This window comes from Acomys russatus, chromosome 6, assembly GCF_903995435.1.
Source record: "Acomys russatus chromosome 6, mAcoRus1.1, whole genome shotgun sequence".
NCBI lineage: Eukaryota > Metazoa > Chordata > Mammalia > Rodentia > Muridae > Acomys > Acomys russatus.
In genome coordinates, this window is record NC_067142.1 from 79,570,615 (window position 1) to 79,588,284 (window position 17,670).

The window sequence follows — 17,670 nt, forward strand, 5'->3', positions numbered from 1 at the left end:
CACCTTCTTGATTTTCAAGAATTGCAGGGTTAGATTGTCCTGTCTAGCTCATGCCATTCAGTTTTGACATTTACAGGCCTATAAAAATGAAGAGATTTGTCTAGGGTCACACACATGTGGGAGCTCATTTTCTTAAGTTAATGATCAATCACAGCAAAAACAGATCATTTTTCAGTGCCATTCTGCAGATGCAGTTTTTCTCCTGTGCATGTTCTACTCTAATTTTTGAAAATATCACAGTTCAGGAAATAAATAATGCCTTTACGTCAGGTGGAGTGGTGCACACATTTAATCCCAGTACTCAGGAGGCAGAAGCAGGTAGATCACTGAGTTCGAGGCCAGCCTGGTCTACAAAGGGAGTCCAGGACAGCCAAAGCTACACACAGAAACTCTGTCTCAAAAGACAAAACAAAAAAAAAGCCTTTTCTTTTTAGGTTTCTTTGGATAAGGTCTGACTGTGTAGCCCACTGTGTCCAGCCTCAATCTTCTTACCCTGCCAGGTTACAGCCATGTGCCAACATGCAGGGCAGAAAATAGGCTTTAGTTACTGACTTTTAAATCCCTTGTCTGTCTAGGTAGCTTAATTAGCTAGTCCTTTCTACTGTCAGTTATCAAACTTTTTTTTTTTTTTTTTTTTTTTTTTTTTTTTTGTTCATTCTTGATATGTGACCTCTGTGGACCTGGTTTTAAAAAAAAAGAAAAAAAGAAAAAAAAGAAATCATAGGAAAAATAAACTGCAGAGATGGCATTTATTTAGGTGACATTTTAGACCCAAATGACCAGAATTGAACCCATGAAAATCTAAAGCACAAATCAGAAAGAATTAACTTCTAATTTCACACCCTCAAAGTGGAAGTTACAGTAGCTGAAAAGGACCTGGAGAAAATGCATAAAAACTTTGCACTAGAATCTCCCTAAGTGCTGCCTTTGAATTGAACCCATGTAGTGATAAGTTGTATAATTTCAGGTAAGAAATGTTTAGGCTGTTTTGTTGCTCCACTAACTGGCATTCTTAGTGTGATCACTTTTCTTTCAAGCCTTAACGCTGGTGTTCATTTTTCTACCTTTGCTCACAGATTGACCATTGGTTGGAGTTTAGTGCTACAAAGTTGTCTTCGTGTGACTTGCTGACTTCTGCAGTTAACGAGCTTAATCATTGCCTGTCTCTGAGAACATACCTAGTCGGAAACTCCTTGACCTTAGCAGATTTATGTGTTTGGGCCACTCTAAAAGGTATCAGTAACTCCTCTTAAAGTACTGGGATTTAGTTTTTAAGGTTTGTTGTTGTTTGGGGTAGGAAGGATTCATTTTTGAAATGGGGCTGGTCACAAACTCTTAGGCTCAAGTAGCCTTCCTGCCTCAGTCTCCCAAGTGAGTAGGACTATAGGGAATGCATCACTTTGAACAACTTGCATTCTTTTTTGGTCATAAAATAGATGAAAAGTGAGCTTTTAAAAAAATATGTACATTGGTGTTTTGACTGCATGTATGTCTGTCTGAGGGTGTCAGTTCCCCTGGAGCGCAGTCACAGGCAGGTGTGAGCTGCCATGTGGGTGCTGGGAATTGAACCTGGGTCCTCTGGAAGAGCAGTCAGTGCTCTTAACTGCTGAGCCATCTCACCAGTCCCGAAGTGAACGTGTATGTGTGTGTGTGTGTGTGTGTGTGTGTGTGTATGTATGTATGTATGTATGTATGTATGTATGTAGTAACTGAGGGGTGGTTAATCTGGCTTTCTTGTTCATAGTCACAGGGATTCTGTGTCCTCTGTTGGCCCTGGAAGTCATCTCTCTCCCTGATTTCTCTTACCTTTGGAGGTGTCATTCCTGCTAAAGAGACCCTCGTCCTACTTGGCACTCCTACCTAAGCAACTCCCTTATACCTCCCACATTTGTCTCCAACTTGGGAATTCTTTTTGCTCAGTAGGATTGTAAAGGACAAATTGGTGAGGTATTTGGAGTGTAATTCTTTTGTGGGTCCCTTTTTTCCCTTTGTGCAATTCATTTACAACAGATGTGATGGTGTTTACAACAACCTGGGAAACAGTTAACTTGAAAAAAAATGAAAAACTTGATGAGATATAATTGATACCTGAAATCTGTACTTAAAATTTATAGTTTGAAATGTTTTGATATAATTTATAGCTATAGTATTTTCATCACAATCAAGATTGAATGTTCACAACACAGAATGTGTAGAAAGCTACAGACTCCGGCAGTCTACCAGTTTCACCTAGAGTAGCAAGGAAGAGGCTGAACTTCACATGTCATGGAGGCAGATACAAAAGTCAGTCATTTTGGAGTAAAGTTATGTAGGTTTTTATGACACGAGGTCACTGAAGTCACAAGACTAAAAGTCAGCTTTTAAAAGTGTAATTTTGATTGTATAGCTTATATTTGATTGCTGGTTTTATATATGTATGTGTGTGTGTATATGTATATATATAGTTTTTGGGGTTTTTTTTTTGTTTGTTTTTTGAGACAAGGTTTCTCTGTGTAGCCTTGGCTGTCCTGGACTCCCTTGTAGACCAGGCTGGCCTCAAACTCACAGCGGTTCGCCTGCCTCTGCCTCCCTGAGCTCTGGGATTAAAGCTCACACCCGGCTGAGAGCTGTACTTTTTAAAAGTGTACAGTATATAAGAAAACATGGACTGCTGAAGATTACTTAAGATGATGTAGGCAGACAGCCTGTGTTGTGGGAGCTGTGGACCTATTAAAAGCTTAAGATGCATGCATTGGCCGAAGAACTAGGAGTCTACGGCTTACTGTGAACAGAATGGTCAGTGCGTAGTTGACCGGGGCTGAGCTGCGTCTCTGTATACCAACAAGGTTACAAAGTAGGGAAGCAGTGGAGTTGAGGACCCCATTCTACACTGATGGTTTAGAGATTAACTGCCTCCTGGTTTCCTTAGCTTGTATTGTTTTGTCTAGTTGCTCTGCTGTGAAATGAAACATTGGTGGTAGGAGCACAGGATCTAGCATTGAAATTGACTTAGTCAGTAGGAAAGTGTTTTAGCTTGTTCTGTTCTGTTTCTCACAACTAGGTAGCCCATGCTGTGGGCTTGTGCCCTTCCCTTCTGCCTCAGCCTCCTGAGTGCTGGGAGGACACCTGTGCACCACCACAGCCGGCCTCCATCATACAAAAGACATTAACTTACTACGGTTTCATTGCAGAAGCACAGCTGGAAGCTAATCTGTTCACATAGCTGTACTGTATCTTTGCTTTAGGATTTGCCTAGTTGATAAAGATTTAAACGAATACGTTCACTTATAGGGAATGCTGCCTGGCAGGAACAGCTGAGACAGAACAAAACTCTGGTCCATGTTAAACGCTGGTTTGGCTTTCTTGAAGCGCAGCAGGCCTTCCGCTCAGTCGGTACCAAGTGGGATGTTTCAGCAAGCAAAGCTAGAGTGGTAAGCCTTTAAAGTGTTCACATTTTTATTTATTTGTCTGTGTTTGTACATGCCCACGAGCACGGCAAGGTCAGAGGACAGCTTAATGGGAATTAGGTTTCCTTCCAGCTATGGATCCTGGGGACTTACTGCCTATCTTCAAGCATGGTAGCAAGTGCTTTTACATGCTCAGCCATCTCACTGCCCCTAATTTTTTTTTTTTTAAATGCTGATGTTTCAGCCTAAGTGAGACTCTAGATCTGAAAAGATTATTATTCTACAGAAAGCTTGTTTTCTGGGCATTGGAATGTAGTTCAGGGTCAGGGTGTTTGGTTGGCATGCTCAGAGCCTGGTGTTGGATCCATGACATTGCCTTTTTAAAAATTCAATAAATGTTATTTCCACTTAAAAAAAAAAAAAGCTTAGATCCTATTTTGGTACAGTTTTAGTATGCCTTTAACTGTCCAACTACATAAACCATGAACGTACGTCTAGAAGATGACATCCCAGGGTATGCTCTTCATCCAAACTCCGTACGATGAGTATCACATTTTTTATGCATTGTTCTTGTTTTGGATGCTAGGGATGTGTCCTACTACCAAGTGATACCCCAGTCACCTGATTTATGATTGTACTTCTTCCTCCACACTGAATCATCACTGAATCTGGGTGAATTCCATAGGAGGATCTCATGTACGTTTCAGCAGCAGAGGTCCTCTTCCCAGTGAAGGAACCAGCCCCCCTCCTTAAGGACACCCATTAAGACCAAAGTCTGGGGAAATGTAAAAGCTGGCCTACCCAGTCCACCCTTAAGCATCCCCATTAAGGCCAAAGTCTGTAAATCTTACCTGCTTGGAGAGTCCATTTTGTCCCAAGGACAGCCAGCCTGTGAGGAGAGTCCAGTGTAACTCAAGGACAGCGAGTTTGTGTTACAGCTTGTGTTTAAAACTTCACTTTCCCAGGAATGTACTTACCCTCCCAACTAAGAAAGTTCCTAACGGCCCTGTAACGGTTTCAACCAATCGCATACTGTAAAACTCACTTCTTTGTCTAAAACCTATAAAAGGCCCATGCCTCTGCTTCTTGGGGTCTGCAGCTTGACAGAGCTGGACAGACGCCATCGTGTCCACTCAATAAATTCCTATTCCTATGTGTTTGCATTGACAACTCCGGGAATAGACTAGAGGTCTCTCTAGAGGTCTCAGTCTTATACCAGATGACAGTATTCTGTTTTGATCTGCTTTGCTTACTGGATAGCCTTGTTGCATATTTTGCCAACTTGCCACAACCTGGAGTCAGTCTGAGAAGAGGGCACCTCAGATGAGAAAATGTTTCCATCTGATTGGCCTATAGACAAGCCTCTGGGGCATTTTCTTAATTGATGATTGATATGGAAGGTCCCCGCCCCCCTGTATGGTGCCGTACTTTGGCAGTTGTGGGCAGGTTTTCTGGGGTTGTATAAGAAAGCAGCGGAGAAAGCCACAGGGAACAAGCCAGTAAGCGGCAGCACTCCTCCATGGCTCCTGTGTCATCTCCTGCCTCCAGGTTCCTGCCTTAGCTCCATCCTGCCGCCCTGCATTGGACCATGACCTGGACATATAGGCCAAACAGTCGTTTTCTCCCCAAGTTACCTTTGGTTATGGTCTATATCACAAAATAGCAACCAAAGCAAGACATTAGGCATGCATAGTCAGATTTGATTCAGTGAGGGTTTTCTGGTGTAATAAGATTTATGAGCACCGCTAGTTTGGATGTAGAGGTCATGGTATATTCAATTGATTTCACTAAAAATCTTTACTCATCTTCATTTTTTTTCCCAAACAATCTATCTGCAAGTTCTATTCTTATATTGAGTGAGTTTCTTACTATTGTTGATTTTACTGAGGCCCCAGTAGCTCCTGCTTTATTAAATACCATAATCTTTTTATATATAAAACATATTTTACTGGTATATGGGTGTTTTGTCTGTACAGCTTGCCTGGTGCCTGTGGACAGGAGTTACAGATGGCACGATGGCACGAGCCCCCATGTGGATGCCAGGGATCAAACCCAGATGTCTGCAAAGGCAGCACCTGGTCAAGTCATTGCCACCAGGGACTTCCAAGCCATTAAACATCCCCTTGTGTTTTGGTTCCAATCTATTTCAGCCTCTGTGTTCATGCACCCAGCACCTGTGGACTTTATACCACTTTTCTCTTACATGCCTTTGTGTCTTTCTCTTAAATGGCATTTCTACTTATTTTTCAAGATTCAGCTTGGGTTTTACATTCTGTTGTGATTTTTCCTGGGAACATAGCTCCTGCTTCATAACTTGTAACAGAACGCTCTGACAGCACCCGTTAAATGTCTCTGATAACTGCTGTTTGGCTTTATTCATGTTCCCCACTAGATTCTGAGTCATCAGGCTGTGAGGATGACCTATTCATCATTCTGCTTGTGACCAGGATTTGATAAATGAATGTATTCATAAGCATTTAGCCATGTAAGTTTTTGCTGTGTATGTTTTGTTTTAGGTACCTGACAAAAAACAAGATGTTGGGAAATTCGTTGAGCTTCCAGGTGCTGAGATGGGAAAGGTGACAGTCAGATTCCCTCCGGAGGCCAGTGGGTAAGGAGGCGCCACTTCCTCACAGTCAGCCACACCTAGTGACAAGCTTCTGCAGTTCTCATTACTTACTGCTCCTAGGCTCATCTAGAAGGATGTGTACAATTTTAAGGGTAAATCTAAAAATCCTCAGTTTAATTATTTACAGCTTATGGTAATTTGTAGTTTTGGTTCATTAAGGCAATAGGAGAGACAATGTCTAAATTTTATTAGGAATTTTTAAAACAAATAAAATATCCATAAATAGAAAACTCTAAATATCAATAAGGTGTCCATATATAGAAAAGCTTAGGTTTTGCTTGTATTTTGAGATTTTGGCAGCCTTTTCTCGGTAAGGATTTGTATTTATACATACTCAGTCTTTTCTATTTATAGTAGATGTTACAATAACATTTATTTTTCTAAAATAAAGCGAAGAGAATTTTGAAAAGCCTATTTAGTTCTTTCCATTAATTTCCAGGTTTTCCAAACCTATTAGCTCTTGACACCCACAGAAAATAGTATTTGACTAACTCATAAGAGCCCACTGGCCCCGTCCTGTGTTTCCTCAGGCTGAGTGGAACCTCTGCCTTTGCATGTCAGTCTTTCTGCCCTAGTCAGGCTTGTGATAGGATCCTTCCAAAGGTACTAGTACAAAAGTAAATCTCCCCAGAGCAGCCTCCCTCAGAAGTGTTAGGAGAGCATTGCACTATCATTTTGTAAGTGAGATGTGTGGGCTCCTAAGTTTAATTTCAGACCTTGGATTTTAAAGTCAAATCTTGCCTTACTGGCAGATAATAACTCCCCATTTTCTGTTTAATAGTTCTTTATTCACAATTTGTTGCTAATACCAGCTTGAAATTTTACGTTGGGATGGTAGGGTGATGGTGAGACCAAGTCTGAGGGAGCCAAAGTTTATCTTGAACTCACTATATAGCAAGTCTGGCTTTGAACTCCTAATCTTGCTCCCACCTCCTGAGTGCTGGGATAACAGGCATATGCCTCTACCCCAACCAGTATTACACACTTTCTAAGTTTGTCAGTTCAGATTTTAAACCGAATTCTATATAGAAGAAAATGAAAGTATTTGGAGAGATGGCTTTTCCAGAGGACCCAGGTTCAATTCCCAGCAGTTGCGTGCCAGCTTACAACTGACTATAACTCAGTTCCAGGAGTTCTCATTTCTTTATCTGGCCTCTGCAGCTCCAGGCACATAGCCATATATGCTAGCAAAACACCCATATACATACAAGTAAATTTTACTTTATTAAAATTTTTTTATTGTATGTATATGTGTGTGTGTTTGTCTGTAAGGTCCCATTGTTCAGGCAAGTGCCCAAGGCATTGTGGGTGCTGAGAATTGAACTTGGGTCCTTTGCAAGAACAGCAGGTAGTCTAGAAATAATTAAAAAAAAATAGAAATGAAGGAGAAACAGTATCTAAAAAGATCTACAGATTTGATCAAGGGGTGATTGATTGATAGTTGACAAAGTGAAATTTGCCATGAATAACACTGTACATGGTTCAATTTCCAGGTACTTTTAGATCCCTGGTATTTTGTTACTGTGTTCTGTGAGAGGGGGTCACAGTTGTAAGTAGTGACCTTAATAGCTTGGTAAAAGATACTTTTAAGATAAGATTTATAACGATGCCATTTATACTTTTATTTTTTTTTAGCCTGTCATTTATTAAAGTCCTAGGTTTCTCGTCATTGACTTTTATGACACTCTGCCCTCAGAGGCCGTTCTCTAATACAGAGTAGGGACTGGAATGTGAGCTAGAGTCCAGTTTTGCTTAGCATTCTTGCTTTTGATCACATCCCCAGATGCTGTTAGAAAGCCTTTTAATTTCTTTTCTGTGGGCATGAACATCTTTGTTTTCTCTGTAGCTGTGGCTGTACTGGACTCTCCTTGTAGACCAGGCTGGCCTTGAACTCACAGCCATCGCCTGCCTCTGCTTCCCAAGTACTGGGATCACAGGTGTGTGCTACCACGCCCAGCTCAAGCATGAAAACTTTTCCTCCTCGCCTTTTGTTTATTTCTCTGATGTTTTTATTTTTGAGACAGGTCTCTTTATCTGAGGCCACCCTCAAACTGCTCTTGAACGTACTGTGTTGCTGAGGATGACCTCATGTTCCTAACTCTACCTTTACTTCCATAGAAATGGAATTATGGGCATGTGTCACTACACTCATTTCGTGCAGTGCTGGAATTGAACTCAGGGCTTCAGTGCATGCTAGGCAAGCACTCTACCAACTGAGCTACAGCCCTAGCCCTTTTCTATGTTCCCCTGGCTGAGCTGGTAGTTACTATGTAGACAACGTTAGTCTTGAATTCATAACAATCCTCTTGCTTCAGCCTCCCAAGTGTTGTGTAGCCCACAGTTGTGCAGCTCTGTGAACAAAGGCACTGTTACTATCTGTTTTATATGTGGTTTCAGAAACTGCCTCACACCATGTGTTACTAATATGCCATACTTAAATTTTTGTCATCTGTTTTTAGAGTCCTAGTAACTAAAAAAGTGTCCCCGTGTGTGGTGTGTGTGTGTGGTGTGTGTGTGTGTGTGTGTGTGTGTGTGTGTGTGTGTGTGTGAGAGAGAGAGAGAGAGAGAGAGAGAGTGAGAGAGAGAGAGAGGGGGGGGGAGACAAAACTATGGCAGGATGTAATACAGATCACTGCCAAGTATGCATCGTAAATCTGTTTGAGAAAGTTAATCTTGTGACTATTTTAAGAGTCCTGGTTTTTTTTTTTAATGATATTTGTATTCTTAGGACTTCACCCACTGTTCCAGATTCCTGTCTTTAAAACATAAGAATTTTTTCCTGTTTACTCCATATAAGCAGGAGGTAGACCCTCAAGTGTCGTGAATAAAGCGAAGCACATTAACTAATAATAGGTAATCAGTGATCATAAATATAATAAATTTAAACATTACATTTATTTGCTTATTTGTCATGTGTATGCATATGTAGGCACACATGTGCCCCATGTGGAAGTCAGTGGACAGGTTGCAGGAGCCAATTCTCTCCTACCATGGGAGATCTAGAAGTTGAACTGAGGTTGTCAAGCTTGTAGCAGGTGTCTTTACCCACTGAACCATCTCTGAGGCCCTATACAAGTTTCTTTTCTGGACAACAGTCACAGCAGTGTTACTAAATGCAGCACACTCATGACATCTTCATAGTGTCTTAGTTTTTTTCTGGGAACTCACAGCCCTTTTATGTTTTAAATTATATTTTAAATTTTATGTGTATGGATATATGGGTGCACCACATGTATATTATGTGTATGGGTGCTCTGCTTGCGTGTATACCTGTGCTCCATATGTATTTTATGTATATGGGTGCTCTGCTTGCGTGTATACCTGTGTACCACATGTATTTCTCAGGTGCCCGTGGATACTAGAGGAATGTCAGATCCCCCTGGGACTGGAGTTACAAAGTTGTAAACCACCATCTGGGCGCTGGAAACAAACCTGGGTCCTCTGGAAGATCAGACAGTGCATTTTAACTACTGAGCCATCTCTCTAGCCCAGACAAAAATAGCCCTTTTATTTTACACAAATTAATTTTTATAGTAGTCTTAGATATATAGAAAGTTGCAAGAATAGAAAGTTTCATATATCTATATCTATATCTATCTATCTATCTATCTATCTATCTATCTATCTATCTATCTATCTATACACATACGTAAACACACATACACACACAAAGTTTTACCTTTTTTAACATTTGTTTTTGTTTTTTGAGACAGGGTTTCTCTGTGTACCCCTGCCTATTGTAGACTCACTTTGTAAACCAGGCTGGCCTTGAACTCACAGAGATCTGCCTGCCTCTGCCTCCCCATGTGCTGGGATTACAGGAATGTGCCACCAAGCCTGGCTGCAATTTTTCTTAATGTTACTAAATTCTATACATTTGGGGCTTTTAAATTTTCTTTCTTTTCTGATACATGAATATTGCCCAGGATACCTATACAATTCTTTGGTTTATGTGGAGTTGACTCATCAGTCTGGAGTGCTGTGTGAGTGTAAAGAAAACTGTCTGATTTAGATCTGGGATATGATTCAGTGAGACAATGTCTGTTTGACACAGGCAAAACAGTGGGTTCAACCTCTAGTACTACAAAAAGGCTTGTTTGTTTTCTATGTAAAATAGTACAAAGATGTAATAAAGGTTTGCACTTTCTCCTCCCATATTGGTATATTAGTTGAGATGAAAGATGTGTTTTCAAACTAGGTGACTGCCTTAAAGCATTCACTGCAGCTACCCTAGAAACTAATAAACATTGCTGAGAGCTATTTAAACTTGCTTCATACGGGTTTATTCTTGCTGCCTAGTTGACAGTATCTTTAGCAATAAGATCTCAGATGCATATTCTTAAGTCAGGGTTATGTGGCCCAGCCTGCTCTGGAATGTGGGATCCTCCTGTCTTCGTCTGCCACTGTCTTACCACGATTGATGTAAGGCGTTGCTTCCCACCATGGCATTGATGGAGGAGGTCACTGCTGTGCAGTTCTGTTGCTGTTTTTTATTATTAGCTGCCTACCCATGGGAACAAATAGTATTAAGATTCTGGTTTGTGGAGTTTGGTGCTGGATTTGGACCTTTGAGATCATTTAGTTAAAATAGTTTCATTGGCATCTGAGAAAGCTGAAACCAAGGAAAGTAGTCAAAACTCATGGCTTTTTCTTTGTCACATTAATTTTTATTCTAGTTCTCTGACTTAGCATCACAGTGACGGTTGTCTCTGGTGCATCTCTCATAGCGTCAGGTGGTTGCTCCCAGCAAATCTGAGAGGGACACTACTGGCCTGCATCAGTAACAGTTTCTTCTAAATGACCATTCCTCTTGGAAAAAACAGATTGTTCTTAGGGTTGTAATATCTATAAATATTTATAATAGGGTTTACGTAAGGAGTTGTACCTCATGGTTACATTGTCCATGTTCTAGTCTGTTGTCTCTGTCATCATGTTTTCTATTACAGCATCTGTTAGGAGAAAGTAAAATGACTGGGGAGTATTGGACACTTTGTCTAGTTCTTAGCTCCTCAAAGAGGTTAAGGGTAAGAATCTAGTTAAGCATGTTAATGAGTTTCTCTGTGAAATGTTTTTGTTTTAGTTACTTACACATTGGGCATGCAAAAGCTGCTCTTCTGAACCAGCACTACCAGGTTAACTTTAAAGGGAAACTGATCATGAGATTTGATGACACAAATCCTGAAAAGGAAAAGGAAGATTTTGAGAAGGTAATTAAAAGTGTAGTGATGACCCTTTTCTCAGAAAAGTTGATTAAAATTACAATGTGATCTGATACCTTCATGGTATGAGAATAAATTTGGTTTCATAGCTGCCTTTTCCCTCCTCATCTATATATTTCATGCCTGAGATCTAAGCCAAAAAATAAAAAATAAATAAATAATTGACCTACCGTACCAAAAACTTCAGTTTATTTTTTTTTTCTCCAGTTACTGTATCATTTACTTAAATACTGCATTTTTCTTTGAATACCAATTTAACTGGAAGCAGGATTCCTTCTTGTTATAGTCTTAAGCTTATTAATGAAATAAAAACTGCACAGGTATTGTAAGATGTGGCTTCTAGCCTCAAGACGTCTGTCTTTGAAGGGCTTGTAATATATGCACTGAGGGTGGTGGTGGCAATGTCACAGCAGAGCCAGCTCTCAGAGTAAACACAGCTCCACCTTGAGATCTGCTTTCGCAGTTAGAAATCTGGACGCTGGTGCACTGAATAGCTTTCTTCTTTTTCGACCTAACATTGTGCATCATCTACAATCTTTTCAGCTATTTAAGACTGATGGTGTGTTATTACATTTGCTCAAAATAAGTATCATGGGTTGATAGTGTATAAGAAAATGGCAGATACAATGATGGTTACTTTTATTTTTTACTGCAGGTTATCTTGGAAGATGTTGCAATGCTGCATATTAAACCAGATCAGTTTACTTACACGTCAGATCATTTTGAAACTATAATGAAATATGCGGAGAAATTAATTCAAGAAGGGAAGGCTTATGTAGATGACACTCCCGCAGAACAGATGAAAGTGGAACGGGAGCAGAGGACAGAGTCCAAACACAGGCAAAACTGTAAGGCGCGTTTTGTATCAGATTGTAATTGATAAACTTGCTTTCTTCCTTTCTTTTTAAAATCAATATTGCTTAAGGCACATATAAGGCTATTTCTTTGTCTTATTCTTATGTATTTCTATGTTTGTCTGAGGCAGTCTTGCTGCATGTAGCCTAGCTGGGTTCAAACTTGAGATTCTCCTGCTTCAGCCTCCTCAGTGTTAGAATTAGGGGATGTGTCATCATGTCCTGCCTGCAGTCCTTCTCCTTTTTTCACCTGGGGCATCTAATCCAAAGTCTGCACATGTTAGGCCACTGAGCTTACCATCTGTTTACTGTCATCTTTTATTTTCTTGGAGCCAAGCATTTCCTGTGCCACACTGGGGTGCTTGAAAAGACAGTCAGGGAGCCCCAAGGCCAGGCCAAATTGCTCTGCCCTGGTTGTGATACAGCAAAGGAAAATAATGGTTCTGTTTTAAAGACCCAGTGTCAGACCTGGGAGGGGCAGAAGGGCTGACCATTTACTTGTGCCTTGATGGGAACAGCATATGAGAAGGAAGGCGGTCCTTTTCGTAAGCCCTACTACTGAAACGTATTGCTTTTACCTTTTCTGCAACGGTCATAGAGAATATTTCCCAAATGTATTGAGGATTGTTTGCTGTTTGTCTGTCTGTTTCTTACAGTTTGAGTAGCTCTACCTGATCTTAATATTCCTTCCTCCTGCCTCACCATTCTGAGTGCTAGGGGTTACCGGCACAGTGTTCTAACATATTATGTCACAGTATCTGTAAACTAATGGAACATGTCTGCAATACAAAAAGAAAATTTATGTAAGTCAGATAAATAAAAACATACCTGTTATATTACAGCTGTTGAGAAGAATCTACAAATGTGGGAAGAAATGAAAAAAGGGAGCCCGTTTGGTCAGTCCTGTTGCCTACGAGCAAAAATTGACATGAGTAGTAACAATGGATGCATGAGGGACCCAACCCTTTACCGCTGCAAAATCCAGCCCCATCCTAGAACTGGAAATAAATACAAGTAAGTGCACCCCTTTGCCATGTTGGTAGCCTTGTTTTGCTTTGCTCCTGTGTGAACATGGGCGGGGAGGGGATGCAGAACAGTTGAGAAGCCAATGCCTTTGTAAGCTCAGGGAGAAGTCATGAATTAGAAAGGCAAGGCGGGGCTGGAGAGATGGCTCAGAGATTAAGAGCACTGCCTGCTTTTCCAGATCCTGAGTTCAATTCCCAGCAACCACATGGTGGATCACAACCATCTACATCTATAAGATCTGGTGCCCTCTTCTGGTGTGCAGGTGTACACACAGGCGAAACACTGTATACATAATAAATAGACAGACAGAATGATAGGTAGATAGAAAGATAGACACGGCAAGGCAGTGTCCTAGGCTGGATATAGTGAGGTGTGTAATCTATACAACCTGTAACCCCAGCACAGGGAAGCTGAGGCAGGACAGCAAGCTCAGTGTCAGACTGGGCTATATAGTACCCTTTCTATTAGCTGTTTGAAAAAACAAATTTTGACTGTTGTAATGTGAAATGCCTGCCATGATGGCAGTTTTAGAAGGTTATGAAACTTCCAACATACTAGCTGATATTCTGCATCTGGGCTGCTTTCCCCCATCCACATTGACCCAGCCAAGTGCTTCTCTGCACACTACCCATTGCAGCTGCTCTGCTTCCCTCCTGGTTCTTCTGTACCTGTCTCCTACCCAAACACATCCCATCTCTCCAAACACATCCCATCCCCACCCCCCAGCACACATGAACCTTCCTGCTGCCCTGCCCAGGCTGTAGGCCTTTATTCAGCCAATAATCAGGAATAATTTTTAGGCAATACTTATAGCAATATTTGGGATACATCACAGTTTGTTCAAAAACAATAAGAATCTTGGGGGCAAGCAGTTAACAAATGCAAAGCACCAGCAGTAGACTATGTTCTCTTTCTTTTCTTTTTAATAAACTTTATTATAGAAAACTTGCACCAGGCCCAAGGTCTATACGTCTGAATCTCTACGGTTAGAACAACCGTTCTGAAGCTGTGGAGCTTCACATTGGATTTTGCAGTTTCACTATTAAATACATTTTTATGTGCCTATCCACTGCCAAAACCACAAAAATATGAAGAGCTAGGACTAGAAAAACAATTTGTCTTATATCCCCATTTTTAACTTGTATTCATTACATGCATTTGGCCCTTCCTCATCCCCTAATACGTGTTCGTTCTTGTTCTCCTTTCCACATGTGCTCATGTGTGTACTTGTTTTCATATGTACATGCATTACTGGTTAGTCTTCATATGAGGAAGAATATCTAGCTCTTCCCTTCTGATACTGTGTGACCCCCTTCTTTAATAGTCATACATTCCAAGTCAATCCATTTTCTCTGCAGTTTTTATTATATTTTTCCTTAGAGATGAATAGTGTTTTGTTTCTTACATATACACTAAATTTGTATTATTCAGCTGTTGATAAAGTTGCTAGGCAACTAGGTTAGTCCAGTTCTTTGATACAGTGAGTAAGGCAGCAATAAGCATGGAGTATAAATATGTATAAATAAGTAGATGCCTAGGAGGGAGACACCTAGTCATACAGTAGTTCTAGTTTTAATTTTTTGAGAGCTCTCCAGACTGATTTGCACAACACTGTCTAAATTTGCACTCCCACCAGCAGTGACTAAGGCTTCCTTTCTATACTCTCTCTGACGTTTGTTGTCAGTCATTGTGATTAGAATGGGGTGGTACCTCACAGTAGTTTTAATTTGCATTTCTCCTACGATAGGAGTATTGAACACTTGCAAAAATAGTTGTTGACTTTAAAAACAAAAACAAAAAAAAAGTATTCAGTTAATTTGCTTATTTCTTGATTGGCAGGTTTTTTCCCTTGGAATTTAATTTCTGCGATTCTTTGTAAACTCTGGCTATTAGCCTCTTGTCTGAAGTATAGTCAGCAAAGGTTTTTCTTTTTGTTCATTTGGGCTTTTTGAGAAAATACCTCGTTTTTGTAATATGGCTGGCCTTGAACTCACAGTAATCCTCCTGCCTCAGACCTGATGGTAGGATTATAATCATGAGCCACTTTGGTTTTGTTTTTTCTTATGTTCTGTACCTTCTGTACTTCTATACAGTAACGTCTGCACAGATTGGCAGATGGAACTGAGCAACTAGGTAGTTGGTTTGGGGGGTATATTGTTTTTTGTAGTGCTTGCTTGTTGTGAGACAAGGGTTCATAGTATAGCTCAGGCTGGCCTGAGCTCACTGTCCTCCGGCCTCGTCTTCTCAGGCAGCTGGCATTACAGATAGGCACTGCCCTGCCCGGTATAACTGCATCTTCAGTTGAATCTTAAAAATTAGAAGGCAAAAAAACAAACAAAAAATTAGAAGGCATAAATAATAATATAGTTTTTATAATTCAACTTGACACTATATGTGCACTTCATTTTAAGCAGAATTTCTTTTGGAGGGGATTGGATTTTTCTTGTTTTTTGTTTTGCTTTGTTTTTCGAGACAGGGTTTCTCTGTACCCTTGGCTATCCTAGACTTGCTTTGTAGACCAGGCTGGTGGTGCCTGAAACTCACAGAGATCTGCCTGCCTCTGCCTCCCTGAGTACTGGGATTATCGATATGCGCCCAGAGCAGAAATTCTTTTAATGGTTGGTTGGTTGGGGGGTTTTGTTCTTTTTTTCTATTTTGGGGTTTTGTTTTTGTTTTGTTTTTTTGGTTTTTTTGGTCCTTTTGTTGTTATTGTTATGATTATTATTTTTGGCCCCCTCCCTTTCTTGATGGTGCTGGCATATGCCAAGGACCTTCTTCTGTATGCTAGGCAAGTGCTCTACAGCTGCTGTAGGAAATGCTGTCCTGCTGGAATACAGCTGGGCAGATGCATGGTACAGAACTTAACTAGCATTCAGAAGACCTCAGTTAAGTCCATAGCACGGGGTTCAAAAGACTTCATCTTAAATGACATTTTTTGTTGCCTGCCTATCTGACTGCCTGCCTGCCTGCCTTCCTTTCTTCCTTCCTACCACAGTTGATTCCTTCTTTCTTTGAAGCAGCCTGCCCATTCTGTAGTCCAAACTGGGCTTTAATTTTGTTGATTCTCTTGCTGTAGCTTCTTAAGTGCGGGATTGCGATTGTGCCATATACACTTTGTTCTTGAATATATTTCTTTTTCTTTTTTTCTTTTTTAACACTTGTGTATCATATGTGCCAACACACATGTGCCAATCAGAGGACAGCTTGAAAGAGTTGATTCTCCTGCTGTGTGGGTTCCGGGAATACAGTTCAGGTCGTCAGGCTTGGTGGCAGATGCCTTTATCCTGTGAGCTGAGCCTTCTTGTTGTCCCTTGAGTGCATTTAACTTACAATGCTGTAAGACCCCTGGAAATTACTAAGGCTACTTAAAAGCTAGTTTGTTTGTTTTTTTTTAAAGCTAGATTTCTTGAAAATTCTATGTATAATGTATTGTTTGCTATTAAAATATATATTGGTGATAACAGAAATAATATATAGATTTTGCCAAACTAATACTGAACTATGTATTGGATTGCAAATTTGCTGACTTACTGGGCATGGTGGTACAAACCTATAATGTCTAGTATGCTGGACAGAAAGAAGTGGTCTTAGTTCAGGGCGAGCCTGGACTATATGGTGAATCCCAGGCCAGCAGGGCTAGCTAGTGAGATAGTGTCGTAAAAAGTAGCTGGGGCTGGAGAGAGGCCCCGTGGTTCTGGCATAGAAAGCTCTTGCAGAGGGTTAGGGTTCCCACACAGCCACCTGTGACTCCAGTTCCAGGGGATCCACCGCTCCCTTCTGGCCTCAGCAGGCACTGCAGATATACAGACCTATACATGCCAGCAAAACCCTGAAGACACATAAAAGTGATAGCTAAAAAACAACAAAGTATATCAAAACATTCTCCACTTTCTTTTCCCTTGGCTCTGTGTGTGTGTGTGTGCGTGTGTGTGTGTGTGTGTGTGTGTGTTTAAACAGTATGTGTTATATATGCCAGGTTGGTCTGGAATCTAGTGATTTTTCTGCTTCTGTCCTCTCAAATGTTAGTATTATAAGTAAGCTACCATATCCATTAAAAAAAAAAAAGAAAGAAAAAAGAAAAAGAAAAAAAATCAACTCTTAATTTGTAAAGAGTTATATTTTAAATGAGTATGGGTGTTAATGTTTAAGATGGGGAAGATAAAATAGTCTATGTTTATTCAGAAAACCATTCTCTTTCTTTTTAGTGTCTATCCAACATATGACTTTGCCTGCCCTATCGTGGATAGCATTGAAGGTGTTACTCATGCCTTGCGGACAACAGAATATCACGACAGAGATGAGCAATTTTATTGGATCATTGAAGCGTTAGGCATAAGGAAACCATACATCTGGGAATACAGTCGCTTAAATCTCAACAACACAGTGCTGTCCAAAAGAAAACTCACGTGGTTTGTCACTGAAGGGCTAGTAGATGGATGGTATGTCTGGCAGCACCTAGAGTTACGGAGCAGTACAGCTTTAGCATGGCATGGGGTTTGGTGCTTGGTTTTTCGTTTTGTTTGTGTTTTCTAAAATTTATTTAATTTCTATTTTAT

General features: G+C 40.5%; 1 protein-coding gene across 3 annotated transcripts in view; it reads left to right on the forward strand.

Annotated features, from left to right (window-relative positions):
- Eprs1 (glutamyl-prolyl-tRNA synthetase 1) overlaps positions 1–17,670 on the forward strand; it is a 63,693-nt gene that overhangs the window by 7,362 nt on the left and 38,661 nt on the right. For 2 of the 3 annotated variants that reach the window (XM_051148092.1, XM_051148093.1), the window contains exons 4-10: positions 1,077–1,233; positions 3,271–3,410; positions 5,903–5,997; positions 11,096–11,222; positions 11,890–12,082; positions 12,931–13,102; positions 17,320–17,553. In XM_051148092.1, coding sequence (XP_051004049.1) covers positions 1,077–1,233; positions 3,271–3,410; positions 5,903–5,997; positions 11,096–11,222; positions 11,890–12,082; positions 12,931–13,102; positions 17,320–17,553 — 1,118 coding nt within the window. Of the gene's footprint in view, positions 1–1,076; positions 1,234–3,270; positions 3,411–5,902; positions 5,998–11,095; positions 11,223–11,889; positions 12,083–12,930; positions 13,103–17,319; positions 17,554–17,670 lie in introns of those variants that run through there. The other variant, XM_051148094.1, reaches the window with a different exon arrangement.